The sequence below is a fragment of the Ceratosolen solmsi genome, unplaced genomic scaffold (genome assembly GCF_000503995.2).
Source record: "Ceratosolen solmsi marchali unplaced genomic scaffold, CerSol_1.0 scaffold61, whole genome shotgun sequence".
NCBI classification, from domain to species: domain Eukaryota; kingdom Metazoa; phylum Arthropoda; class Insecta; order Hymenoptera; family Agaonidae; genus Ceratosolen; species Ceratosolen solmsi.
The window spans coordinates 31,574-45,571 of record NW_011948435.1 but is presented as its reverse complement, the minus strand read 5'-3'; the positions used below and the strand labels follow the sequence as shown (position 1 = coordinate 45,571).

Genomic DNA, 13,998 nt, shown 5'->3' with positions numbered 1-13,998 from the left:
AAAAAAAAAAACAAAAAAAAAATACCGTGTGGCAGACTTGATACTGGAAATAATTATTATTGGTGTTAAACATTATGTAAGGAATCGTAGAGTAAAGCGACTCTCGAGGCTCTAACGTAATTTTGTCAGCCAACGCCATTATAAACTAATTAATTGATTTTAATATAACTATTGGAATCATAAATTACATTATAAAAACGTTTTAGATAATTTACATTTCTCTCGCGACACTTTCGTTTGTTGACATTAACATTAATTTAATCTGGCTCGCGCTTCTTGAAAGAAAAAGAAAACAAAATAAAACTCGCTTATCCATGTAACTATCCGTCGTGTAATATTGAGAAAAAAAAATCCAGGAGATCACGCAAGTCAATTAATAATATGCCGTTTCATAATCTAGCAAGAGAGTGTCAGGATCTGCGAATAGTTGAGCTTCCCCCCCCTTCGAACAAAAGTCACGGGAAAGAGGAAATTCTTTCGAACGACGTTCTCTTTTTATAACTTACAACTTTAAGTTAGAATTGGATTAGGAGCCACGCAAATATCCCAACGTTTTCCCGGTCTTCGCCCTCCTATATTTTATAGGCCCTTGTTCGCTCAGATATTAGTTAACGGCACCGTACGCTCCAAGGTATATTCCATTTGGCTTTTCGGCACTCGTTTCCGGCACTGCGTCAAAGGTTCATTGGCGGTTGCCCTTTACGAGTGTACCGACAACCGTGCCGAATCACTCGTTTCTTTCGTTATTTTTGGACTTTTTACTCGAACATCTGTTTCTCGAAACAAGGTATAAGCGTGCGTTTACGCCACGTGTCGTTGGCCATTTATGAAATTGTAATTTTCCCCGTAATATATGAAATGTGTTTAGCTGGCTACTGTTTAGCTACGCATTAACGTTCGTTATAGTCCCATCGACCATCTAATATCCCCGAAAAATATTCAATTTATTATATTGTTAATTAAAAACTTAATTTTGCGCAACAAAAAATTTAATTTATAATTTTAAGAATTAATAATTGATAGGTTGTAATTTAAATGAGAGCAGCGTAAAATTTATATTGAGATTGAGCGTTGCTGAGAATTATCAGCGTGGAAGGTAGTATTTTATATTCTAAGTATATTCTAATAGTTGTAAAAATTAAAAATTATTTCTCTCGTAATTTGAAGGCATATTTAAGGATAAATTAAAATCTTCCTAACGATTTGGGTAAGACATGGCATAAGTATTTATTTACAAGGGGAAATATGCGTAATCGTAAGTATTTCTGTAAGACTTAAAAAGTTGGCTTGTGGAATAAAGTTCGTTGATATTCATTGTACTGTTCTTCTATGTATGGTCTATGTATATAAATCTTGCATACATTTGATAATGCCAAATGGACTTTAATGAATATATAATAATATAATATAATATTGATTGTGTCATGTTATTGTAGTAAAAATAGTTTAGCTAGCGATCGATGTGTACCGTATGAAAGATCTTGCATTATTAGTCCCTTATAATTCACCGAATTTCACAATTTGCTTGAAATTATTAAAATTTTCCAATAATCTTTTGAACGAACGATTTTTTAATCCCACCGAAGCTTAATTATAAATTCATTATTTACATAGGCCGAAAAGACTTAAAAATTTCGAAAAGATAAAGTTGAGGTAAATAGGTAATACTTGTAATACTAACACATGTAGTATGTATACACATGTACGCTCTGTAACATTTGCTTTTGTTTGGCGATTTATTGAAAATATCGATTAGTTTGCTTTTATCGCTCTTTATTTTCGTCATACTTTCTTTTGAATATTTACGGAACGTTATCATATTAACAAAGTGACGGGGCGCGAGAAAAGCGTACAGCAAATGCGATAACATTCAAATATTTCGTCATTGGAAATTGATAAAAGCACTATCAGCTTCGAAGCTGTAGAAAAATGCAGTAGCATAATACGCGAGTAAAGGTATTCGGCGATAGCCCAGTTGTGAGGAAATAATTCAGCAAAGGCACGTATATTCGGAATAGCACGGATCGTGATTCTCATTCGGCAATAGCACTCGCGGACTTTGTTAGAAAGTGTGATAAAGTTACCAACGTTCGGCGCTCTCGTCCGATCTTATCGTTACGAATTCGGCCCGCTGATCTCCCAAGTCCGCCGAGCTTTTAATGCAGTCCTACGTAACGATCTAAATATGCAATATCAGAAATCCGGCGTTCAAAGGCCAAGCCACAAAATGCGCGACTCTTTAATATCGCGAGAACTTTGCGCCACTTTATATAGACCGCAGTCCCGCGAGTTTCACCGTAGTCATTCTACGCGAAGAGGTGATTATGACTTTCACGTGCACTTTGTGCGCGTATTGCACCGGTGAGATTCGCCGCGCTTTTTATTGCATAGCGGCGGCGTTGACGGCGCCCGATACTACCTCGCATGACTCACCCAACAAAACACGCGACGACTATGGACAAGTCGCTCGTGGCTCGGAAACAAATGGATAAAACTCGGAGTTGTGAATCTAGTCAAACAATATACCTTTTCCTCACTCCGGATGATCGAGCGGCCCGTTAAGTGCGAACGAAGAGGAGAGAAATATTCTAGCATGACGCCTGTTCAACAATTCGCAGCGCCGTTTCTCTTTGCCGATTTGTCTCTGTGTATACCGCGGCGATAGCGTATCAAGCGAGGATTTAGAAATCGTTGAGGTCCGCTCTTTAACCGATGAGGGAATAAAACTTCGCCGACATTTACATCTTACGAAAAATACGTAAATTTTCTTACGAGATGTTTTAGCAGAGTTTCTTTTATTTACAATTTTCTAAAATGGCTTTCTCCCCAATCGATACACTTGACGCTACTATATGGAAATATCTGAAAGTGCTTTTTAAGAAAATTCGATTAAAAACTATATTAGCGAGTTAATTAATCGCACGCACTTGATATGTAAAAAGAAGGTAATTGATGTCTCGTTCCTTGGTAAAATTATACTTAGTACAATTATAAAGACCTTGTTGATGAATGACAGGCTATCGTATTTATCGAAACATTACTAAATCAATTCACAGCAGTATGCGCAGCGAAATAGCATTGCATTTGTTTACATTATTGACGACGTCAGATTCCTATGTTGCGAGATTTGAATTTTTTTTTTTTTGTTTTGTTTTGTTTTTTTCTTGAAATTAATAAAAACGTTTACATTGCCGGAGAGACGATTGCGCGACAAGACGATAGACGAGCGTGTAGACCAGGATACGCGAGAGGGTTCGCGAATTTTCCCGGTAAACTCGGCGTTTTCCTAATAGATGGGACATTTGCTAATGATTTTTAGCGATTGTCCTCCACGTCCGTCTCGTCCCAACTTTCCTTCGATTCGCTCATTATTATCGAACGAATTATGCGTACAGTTGCGGTTTCATCGTACCTCCGCCAGTTGGAGAAGTTTATCATGCTGGGAGCTGCTTTAGCTTCAAAAGCTCTCACCGTTTTACTTTTTTCTGTCCACACTTTCGCTTATTTGCCGAGTTTCTTTTCACGATTCGCTCTCGCCCAAGTGTAACGACGTTGAACTACACCCTTGTTTGCTGCTTCACTCTTTTAGCACGGGCGTGTGTGCGTGCGCTTTGATTTTTAATGTTTTATCAGTTTCACTTCAGACGCGCTCCAGAAGTTTCTTTGACGTGTAAATAAGTCGATACTTTTTCTTGCGTACGCAACTGCTCGATATCCTACCTGCAATTTATGTCTAATATTAAACTCATTTAAAATGCTGGTACAAGTAAAACTATGTCGATTGCAAATTGGTGGAATAATAAAAATTTAACGTAAAATTTATAGCTTTTAACCATAGCCCAATAATGATACAAAAATAAATTGTGAAACACCATATATATATATATATATATATATACCGATTCAAACGCTATTTTCTTATTTATGCAATATAAAATTTACTTTATTACGGCTCATTGGAAGTGCGCATTTGTACGCTTTACGCTTACACATACATAGTGCGATATATGGTTTAATAAATTTAATTTTTAAGTTTCCATAAGATTTCTAATGCCTTCTTGTGAAAAATTATTTATATAGCTCTTTACACGTTTGAAAGTGAAACTATATTTTTGCTCATAAGTTTAACAATAATTAAAATAATGTTTAAACTTGTTTATTGGACATCGTAAAAAAAAAAAATTATTACTTACTAAAAAAAAATGTTAAACAAACAAAAATTATTTGGAGGTGCCTAAATAATTAAAATTTATCAATCACTTGGATCGTTCAACTTTATACGGCATTAATTGTTTTATCGTAAAATTTCACTCTCAAACGTCAATTATAATAATTTTATATTTCTTATTTATTATCAGCTATATCATAATATATAATAATAGACGATCAATTATAATAACTTAATAACTATGCATGGTGTACAATTAATATTAAGCAATGTACACACTGGAGGTTCGTGTCTGTATATTAAAGTGTAGTTCTAAAATTAGTATCCAAACGCAAGAAAAAAGAAAAAAAGAAAAAGAAATTAGTCGCTGTTCAAAGACAGAATTTATTAACATTTAACAGAAATATTTATTATTTCTTTATAAACAAATTACTTATCGGCTCGTATATTCTTCTAGTTTGAAACACAGGCTTTCCTTAACTCGTAAATCTAACAATCATTCATCTACTTGATTATACTTGAAACAAAATTTTATTAGATTTACATCAATGTTGGAAAAGATTGATTAAAATAATATAAACTTTTCTGCAAATTTTTGCTGCATATTTCAGTATAGTTTCGTAGAAAAGTAATAGTAATTCGTCTAATTCATTTGAAATAAATTCATCGATATTTTTTTGTATTCGCGTGTAACGATATTAATATAAAAAATCTCATTAATTAAATACTTTAGAGATATTGAATGATTAAAATACATAAAAAAAAAGTGTGTTTTTTTTTGTTTTTTTTTGCTATTATAGTTCTTATGTTATTATGCTACCTGAGATTCCTCTAAATACTCGAATAACAATTAACATGCCGACAACTAAACTAATATACTCGCATTCATTGACTTTATATTTATCAATGAAGAAGTATCACAAACTTTAAACATTTTATCGTAATTAAACGACTTATCTTCACTACACTTCCCACGAATCGTTTGTTTTCAACAATAAAGATGCTTCCTTTCCATCGTAAAGTAGACAATGTGTTTTGTGAAAAAAAAGTGGCTTTAATCACACACGACTCAATAGCAGAAACGAGAGGGACGTCGGTTTCCAGTTTCAATTAAAAGTTCAAAAGACCATATCGTTGAGTTGTCAGCACGTAAGGCGAGACATTAGCCATCCTTTCTATTCGACGCATTTGCCCACGGGCGACCGCGCACACATACCAACACACACACACACGCGCGCGCGCGCACACACACACACACACACACCAACACACCAACACACGCATACAAAGGATTAAAGCTTATCGTCACAGTCTGATCGGACGTCGCAAGCCGTGTGCAATTCATCAGAGCCGGACACGATTGCGTGCGTCGTGGTTGTATGCGACGGGTGGGTTGATGTCCGTAGGGGAGTGATGGTGGGAGGGGGGGGTGTGTGCGAGGCGCACCGATAGGCACGGGTTATGGATTCGGATAGTTTTGTATTCTTGAAGCTCGTTGCCGTGCCGATGAGACATGCCAGCCACCCTCATCGACTCACCACCCACTGCCCACTTTACCAATCGAGCCATTCAATGGCCTCGAAGAAGAAAGTACAGTTATGGCTGGGCCGATCGGGTGCGCGCTGTCGCTCTTTTCGGGATTTGGTTGCGACGAGGCGACGAGCGGTGGTAACGAGCGTATCGAGAGCGGACATACGTCGACGAGCGCTTTATAACTCGCCTCTAATGGCGATTGTACGGCAATCGTTTGGGCGCTATTGGCCGAGTCGTCGTTGCTGGCTCGTGAAAAGTATGCGAGATCGGCAGCTGGTATGTGCCGCGCATTGGTTACATCGGTAAGAAGAAAAGGAAGAGGAGGCGAGAGCAGAGCGGCGGACGCATAAGCGGTCGCAGGCTGATTGCTAGGCGAACGGGACGCACGATGAAGTCTATTTAATAATCGATGGTCATCGACGGAATAACTGTATGAGAGGAGAATTTATTAAATTTGCCGCATTTTTCAGTGGAGGCTTTTTCATTTTTCACCACGGCAATCACTCTACTACGATAAACTATTATTCGCGTGTAAGTGCATGGCGATTAGGGAGTAATTTTTTCTCCCTTTTTCTACTGAAAATCAAATCTCTAATCCCAAGATATATTGGAATTATAATGTATAATCATTATAAGCAGCCTCGTAAAACGTTTAAATACAGTTGCATATTCACTAACGACGCCTTTTTACGTAATAAAATCCTATTGCGGTTGAGCATTGAAACTTTATAGTATCGTTTACACCAAATAGTATGGAGTTGGTAATACTGTTAGCGACTAACAGTTATTCGGTTTTGAAATAATTTTTACTTATTAAGCATGTTATGGAATTTCAATGCGGTTTCAATAGAGAAGTTTTCAAATTCTTCGGCGATAATGTAATTACGTAATTATAGAATATTTAAAGGAGCAGGGTACAATCATTTGTATTATTGATATTTTGGCATTACAACAAGCACGAGCGACGCGTAATACATCATTTTCTTCTACATAAGATATATGTATATATATATATATATATATATATATATATATATTTTGAGTTTAATATTTAATAATAATATTTTAAGTAATATTTTGAGTTGACTAAATAGATTGATGGAAATGTTCGTTATTAAAGCCGGCTTGTATCGTTAATGACGGCAGTAAAGATTCGCTGACGCATCGGCATTGATAATAAAATAATTTAATAATTAAGCTAGGTTACATAAGCGATGCTTAGCGCGTAATAAGCACTGCCAGTATTTTCATAGAGATTTGACTGTTCATCAGTTTGTCATCAACCTCTTCCATTGGTCTCGGCACGTACTATTCTTATTAAAGGGATAAGTGGAAATAAAATGATAAGAGGAAGATGAGAATTCGGCCAAATTGCTAGAATTTTTTATTTTTAATTTTTTTTAATTTCAATTTAATCGATATGATATGGCGTTCATTCGTACGCGATTGAAGGTAGCCGAGAATTTTCCGCAGCCTGGTTGACACTTCTGCGAGCTATTATTTTTTCTTTTTTTTTTCCTTTCTTTTAATCTATCTTACTTCCGCCTTATGAAAATTTCAGCGCGTCGACAGTTTTTTTTCTTCCCCCAATTACGATTGAGAGGCGCTGATCGCCGTGCCCAAGTTCGCGAAAGGTTTTTACGACTCATTGTCGTCGGTTCACTTAAGCACGAAAATCTTCGGCTCGCCACAATGTGTGTAAATGAGCGCGCTCGGATGCGCAAGTGTGTGCGCACGTACGCATTGCTACACGTCGATTACAAGAGGAATATTATTACTTTGAGGTTAGCAGCGATGTGTTGCACTCCTTGATGCCTCCACCACTGTTGTCCGAAGTCGAATGTCGCATTGGTTTTGCAAATCGCCATTTGTCTGAACTTAATGATTTTATGATCCGGTTAGACATTGTTTACGTAATTGCAAGTACGTTAAAAGCATTCGCTCTGGGCTTCGCGACGGCCTTTCATACTTATTGTGATATTGCTAAGAAAGTTATAAACCTTAGGTAGCCTAAAATAGGACACCTGGTAGATTGAAATTATCGATCTCAATGCGTTGAAAATCATTGATTAGAATATCCGAGACATTTTATACGTTTGAAGTAAAAAGAAAATTGTCCAATGTATCTAGTGAATTTGAAGAAATTAGTGTTTGTTTGTATCTTGTGATCACTATAATAATAAAATTTAGTATTTCCTATAAATTCCTTATATCGTTAATTCACATTCTCTTGGTTATGAATTGTATATAATTAAAAAATTATTTTTTTAAATACTACCTAATTATAAAACCACGTTCTTTAGTTTCTTTAAATATATTAATGCGCGCATGTGACGCACATGAGCAAAATATGAATATATCGCAAATTACGATAAACTCAAGCGTCGAGGAAAGAAATATTGTCAGTTACTTATAACATCCCTTGATTGTTGAACGATGATTATTAAAATTATGAGCGATACAAATAAAAACTTTTCTTATTGCCTATAAATATTAAAATTTAAACATTATATAATGCGTTGGAATTATGAGATAGGATGTAGTCATATCTTTAATGGTTGAACTTAATAAAACATTTTATACTAATTTGCTACTTACATATTACAAATTGTTTATTTTTATGAGTTAGTGATTTTTGCGACGAGTACACACTTCGATTACATTATTTCCATTAGACGGGCTGGAATAATGAAAGAACCATTATGATATTCGAATTTCATCCAGTCTTAGACTTACTTACCTTATTTAAAAAATAGAATATTCCATCACAATTTTGAAATAGTAAATATTATTTACGAACAATTTACAAAAAAAAAAACAAAAAAAAAAAATAGAACAATGTTAAACATTTTTTAAGCGGATAAAGCTTCATAGATCTTATTAAAAAAGAAGTCTTTTAAGGGGATGTATTAAAGCGTTTTATGACTTCGTGTTTTTTATTTCACTGTTGTGTATAATTTTCAATTTAATTAAAAAAAAAAGTATTATGAGAGATAACGCGATCGTTGGGATACGTTAATATTTTCTCCTTTCTTATTCGGTTGTAAGAAGTACGTGCCGGTTCGTTCAGCCAACAAACGGCACATATCCGAATAATCATCAATTTTACAATACGAACTGTTATAATATTTTTTTTATGTATTTTTAAATCGCGCCATTGGATGATCGATGCTCCTCAAACGATAAGTTAAAAAAAAAAAAAAAACGAATAAAGAAAAAAAAAGACGGCCAAAAGAAGTATATTAAATTTTTAAATCCAAGGAGATCCCGTTTACTATTAATCGAAAAGGCTTCGACGATGGCGTGCGAACTTGACCGTGCGCACGCGAAAGAATTCGCGTTATAGTCGCGCAAAAATACGCGCACACGCACTTGCGTAAAGCCCGATAAACTCGACTAGCATAATCCACGTGAGCATGCGCCATCGCACAAAACGATCGACATCTCGCGAGCATGAAAAGCATTATCTTGCATTATGTCGCGCGCACGCGTTCTAAATAAACTCTGACGAGGCTAGTTTCGGCTTGTGCGCGCATGCGCCGTGCGCTTCCTATTATGCAAATCTGTTAGCCCTCCTCGTGCACGTGTTACGTGGAACTTGGTACATGTGGCGTAGAGTACGTGTGTAAGGCTCGTTTTGCTGCCAACTGCTTCATTGACGAGCTGATGGGCAATTACAGCGACTGGCGGATATCGTGTATTAAATGTCGTGGTCTTGGATTTTTTTTTTCAGCTTGAAAATTGAATGATGAATAAAATTCAGCGTAGCTCGGAATACTAAAAGATTCCTACATCCGTAAATAATAATTAAAGGAGTGAAAATCCATATGTTTAAGTGTCGATATCATTCGTTGCAAAATTACTTCAAAGTAATTCTTCTTTTATTCCTTCTTTGCAATAGTCAATAAGTACAGAGATTGATAAAGGATGTTCATACAAGGTTCATTACTCTCGGAATAAGTGCGTTTTAATTGCTAGTACAATTCGAGCACGAATAAATTACAATAATTTAATAGATAACTGGACTAGCGCTGTGCTTAAAATTGCCGATTATTTTTAAATCGAAGCATTCCACTGCATCATCAAGATCCACTTATTTCAAATTACGTTCGTTTTCTACTTAAGAAGCGATTCGCAAAAATTATATCCATATCGGATAACTAATCGATTTTCTAATGCAAAAAATAATCAGTGGACCTAAATGTAGCGGCAATTGCATTTATCGAAGTGGAAGATTTCATTGGCATTACGAAGAAAAATCTTAATTTAATAGAATATAGTTCGTCGAAAGAAAAAAAAGTAAAAATAAAAGAAAAAACAAGATTAATATGCGATGTCGTGCGGCGTTCAATTTTCTCGAGAATGTAGTGCAAACCAACAATTTACTTATCAACTTGTTTGAGAATCCAATTTATTTAATAGAAGGTGAATAAAATCCGAAAGACGACGTACGAACCATCGGACAACTCGCGAATCAAAGCCAGGAAGCACAACACATGCCGCTCGTTATGGACAAAGAACTTTTGAATGCGCTTGCGCGTCGTTGATCCTGACGACGGATACGACGAGAGTGTGATCCCGGGTGAAAAAGTCTATATCCTCCCGAGCTTCCATACATTTGCAGGCGTTTATTTTGAAAAGGACGGCGTACGTTTTACCGAGAATTGCGCTTAGCTTCAACAACTCAACACTCGGATACGTGTGTGGCGTGGAGAATTGCCCTTTTCCGGGAAAACGGAGACGGTTGAAAATCGATTTTCCATTTTAATTGAAGACTCCATGCTCAACGTATTATGTAACTTGAGATTGGAGCATTCTGCGCTACTATTGATTACTCGTGCCTTCTTATTAAAATTGGAATAGGAATTTTGAAAAATTTTATTCCTTCGCGTTGTCATATACTTTGAAAACATTACATATTTGCGTCACAGCGTGCCATATTATTAATGACGCTTCTTTTATTTTCTTTTTATTTTCATTCCTTATGTTATTAGTCAGATTTCTGCTGTTATTCGATTGCAGGAGAATTGAGTAATTATATGTAAAAATAATTATTTATATTGATAACATTTTTTTTTTTTCGATTTCTTTCAAACGATTCTTTCATATCGTTTCACATAGAAGCGAAGTATATTTTTTAAAAAAAATTTTTTTTCCTTTATGATTTCTATTTTTATAAAATATCTTACATTATGCAATTATTAGGAAAATGTTAAATAAAAATATAATAATAATCATGGTTTAAAACAGTGTATTATATCGATATATTATTATAAGCAAAATGAAAGAGTATTTATTATTATCGGTAGCAAACATTATATACAGTAGACTTACAGTTATAAACATTACTCTGCACGTTATATGTTACTTAAAACAAAGATAGTTATAACACTTTTATGGTATGTAATGCAATATTCTCTGATCTATGATTATAATACCGATGTTATGTTGTTGAGTCTGCCGCTGTCATCAACGTAATATTTTCATTAGAACTTAATTCTATTTTACAAAAATTCTGTTCATCATAAAAGCTGTGATACATTTTCATTGCGCAAAGCAAAATAAATTATAAATACTTATCTGCTCTAATATAACGAACAAAATTAGTCATTCTTAATATATAAAATAATTATTGCGCTTATTTATTATTCAATTGTTGATATGTTATTGCATTAGGATTAAATAAAAAGAGCTGTGCGGATAATTTAGATAACATCGATTAATATGATTGAGAAACATATTATCCTTGCTTTATCATAGACTAATTAGATTCTTAAACATTATATAATAATGACAAATGTGTCTTCCGGCATTCCCTAATTTAAATTTATTACGAAACATAATATCGCACAATTAGTAAAAAAAAAAAAAAAAAAAAACTGAAAGTACAACACACCTTGCATGCATTGTACTCTCGCTATATGTAAATCAATGATTGCATTACCAAGTGATTCACGATAATTGGCACAAGTGTGCACGTTAAATTACTTGCAAAAGTTATTATTAAAAAAATGCAAAAGAAAAAATATTCACGTGCATATGGCTTTGCGCTCGTGCGCCGACATCGCCAACTTCCACTTAACGTGTCTCTGTTCTCGCACCGCAACACCCACGCAAAGTATCGTCTGTTTTCTCAACGACACGCGAGCTTACGTCCCGTATTCTCGATGGAGATGAAAAAAGAGGTGTCGTACTCTCCTTTCATGACTCATGCTGAGCCAAAGAATCGATGAAAAAACAATGAAACCACAAGGCGGCCTGAGGAGTAAGGTGGGATTTGGGGGGGGGGAGAAGGAGACGTTGGATTATAGACTCTCTTTCGCGACAGGCTATCGCGAGGTTCTTGATCGACAGGGAAAAATGGAGCTCTTGTTTTTCTATGGTGATTTATCATGTGATTATCGTCGAGGGTCTTAATTTAATTATCGTCCTACCACTTTTCCCGCTGAAGACTTGGATTTGTTACTTTTTAGTTCTGCATTGCTTTGGTATGGTAATTACAATGGTCATTAGACGCTCTCTCGTTACGAATTATCTATCTCATCACTTGCGCTTTCATTTAGGAATTATTTAAATTACAAATATTAAATTCAATTTATTAAATGAATAATTACAGTAAATAAATGTCTAAAAAGAACCTTTTATTTCTATAATTACAAGATCCTAGAATTGTTTCTGTTATAGGATTATTCATCACAGTTATTATTCACTTTGTTAATTTCTTTAATTTTCATTACATAAAAAAAGGAAAATATGAACATCTCAGAGTATCCAATCAAATTATTCTTAATATAAAAATATAGTGAAAAATATTTTGCATTATCGTTACTTACTGTCAATTACAATAATAAACCATTCGATTTATTTATCTTCGAAGATGCACTAACGATTTCTTTATTGAAAAGCTATTTCATTTTTTATAAATCATTAAGGAATCATTAATTGTAAGTGATTATCATCTCGGGAAATGTTTTTCCTTTCGTATAGTTACTGTAAGCGTGTAAAATGACGGGCATAAATTTTTCGTTTACACAGGCCTAGACTGGGTAATTTGATATATCGTTACATCTATATTTGAAAACGAATCTATCGCGGCTGACGCAAGATGAAAATTACAGGCTATCAAAGAAAGAATTCTCCTTATAAACAATAAATACACCTCTAATACGCAACTCACTCGTCCCGTTAAAGTAATTATAAAACAGCGAAAATAATTAGCTCGATAAGCAGCAGCCCACAAGCATAATTAGCGCCGTGAGTCGCGCATAGTCTGCGTTGTGTAAACAAACTTGTCAAAGAGCCACGAGGGAACTTTCCTTCCCTGAGAACTTTCCCCCTTTCCCGTTCCCTTTCCCCATTCGTTCCCGGGCCACTCCTCACTCAAAAATTCGGGATTGCAATATTTGCAGAAGCGAGGACAGCGCCGTGAGTAGCAACAGCGGCATCATCGAGATCGTGTCAGGGAGGGAGGATAGCCATCGGAGATTCGAGGATGATTATGTGAGACCGTATTACGACCTTACCGTGCGCCCGGTAATAAGAAAGCAATTTCATCAACTCGATGATGATCCGCCTATATACTGATATCCTCATCATTGGCCGAGTAACATCGCGCCTTCACCTTCGAATTATCGCAAGAGTTCACGAATGACTGCACAAAGGAACAAGTGACAATGCCACTTAAAATTCTATGTCATTTTTTCTACGAAATTACTAATTTTTAATAAACAATTTCAACACTTTTAGAAACGCATTTTATCTGTAAGTACATCGATTGTACCTGCATAAATTGTGTTATTATTGCGATGATAATTTTGAAATAATTCCATATTTACCACGATGTAAAAAGAGTATTAGAGAGTTGTTCACGTGATTGTAGAAATATCGATAAGAAGTTTTATTTTATTTGTAAACTTAATGTTAAGTATCGGCATCTGTAGTTTTAACAAATTAAGTGCTAATCGTAGATAAAGAAAGCGTACATTATAGCTGGGCTAATTTAGTATTGAAAACTGACTTGTATTTCCTGATTTCGTTTATTTTATGTTTTTTTTTTGTTTTGTTTTTTGTTTTTTGTTTTTTGTTTTCGAAGCATTTAAAGAGGTTAGAATTTGTTTAGCAATATTTATAGAAAGTATCTACGAAATAAAAATAAATTAAGAAAGTGGAAAAGAGTTGAAGAAAAAAAAAAATACAATTACGTAAATAAATACTTTTATGTTTGTTATTATATCGATTATACAGCAAAACTTTTTAATCCGATAGCGCAAATATACTTTTATTTTCATAAAATATCT

The 13,998-nt window shown here is 34.8% G+C and overlaps 1 protein-coding gene across 1 annotated transcript in view; it reads left to right on the top strand.

The window, feature by feature from the left end:
• The window catches only part of LOC105364879 (uncharacterized), a 20,422-nt gene extending 7,047 nt beyond the window's left edge, over positions 1–13,375 (top strand). The window contains exon 6 of the mRNA XM_011502909.1: positions 13,111–13,375. Within this exon, the coding sequence (XP_011501211.1) occupies positions 13,111–13,285 (175 nt within the window). The 3' untranslated portion in view covers positions 13,286–13,375. The remainder of the gene's footprint in view (positions 1–13,110) is intronic.
• The last annotated feature ends 623 nt before the right edge of the window (positions 13,376–13,998 follow it).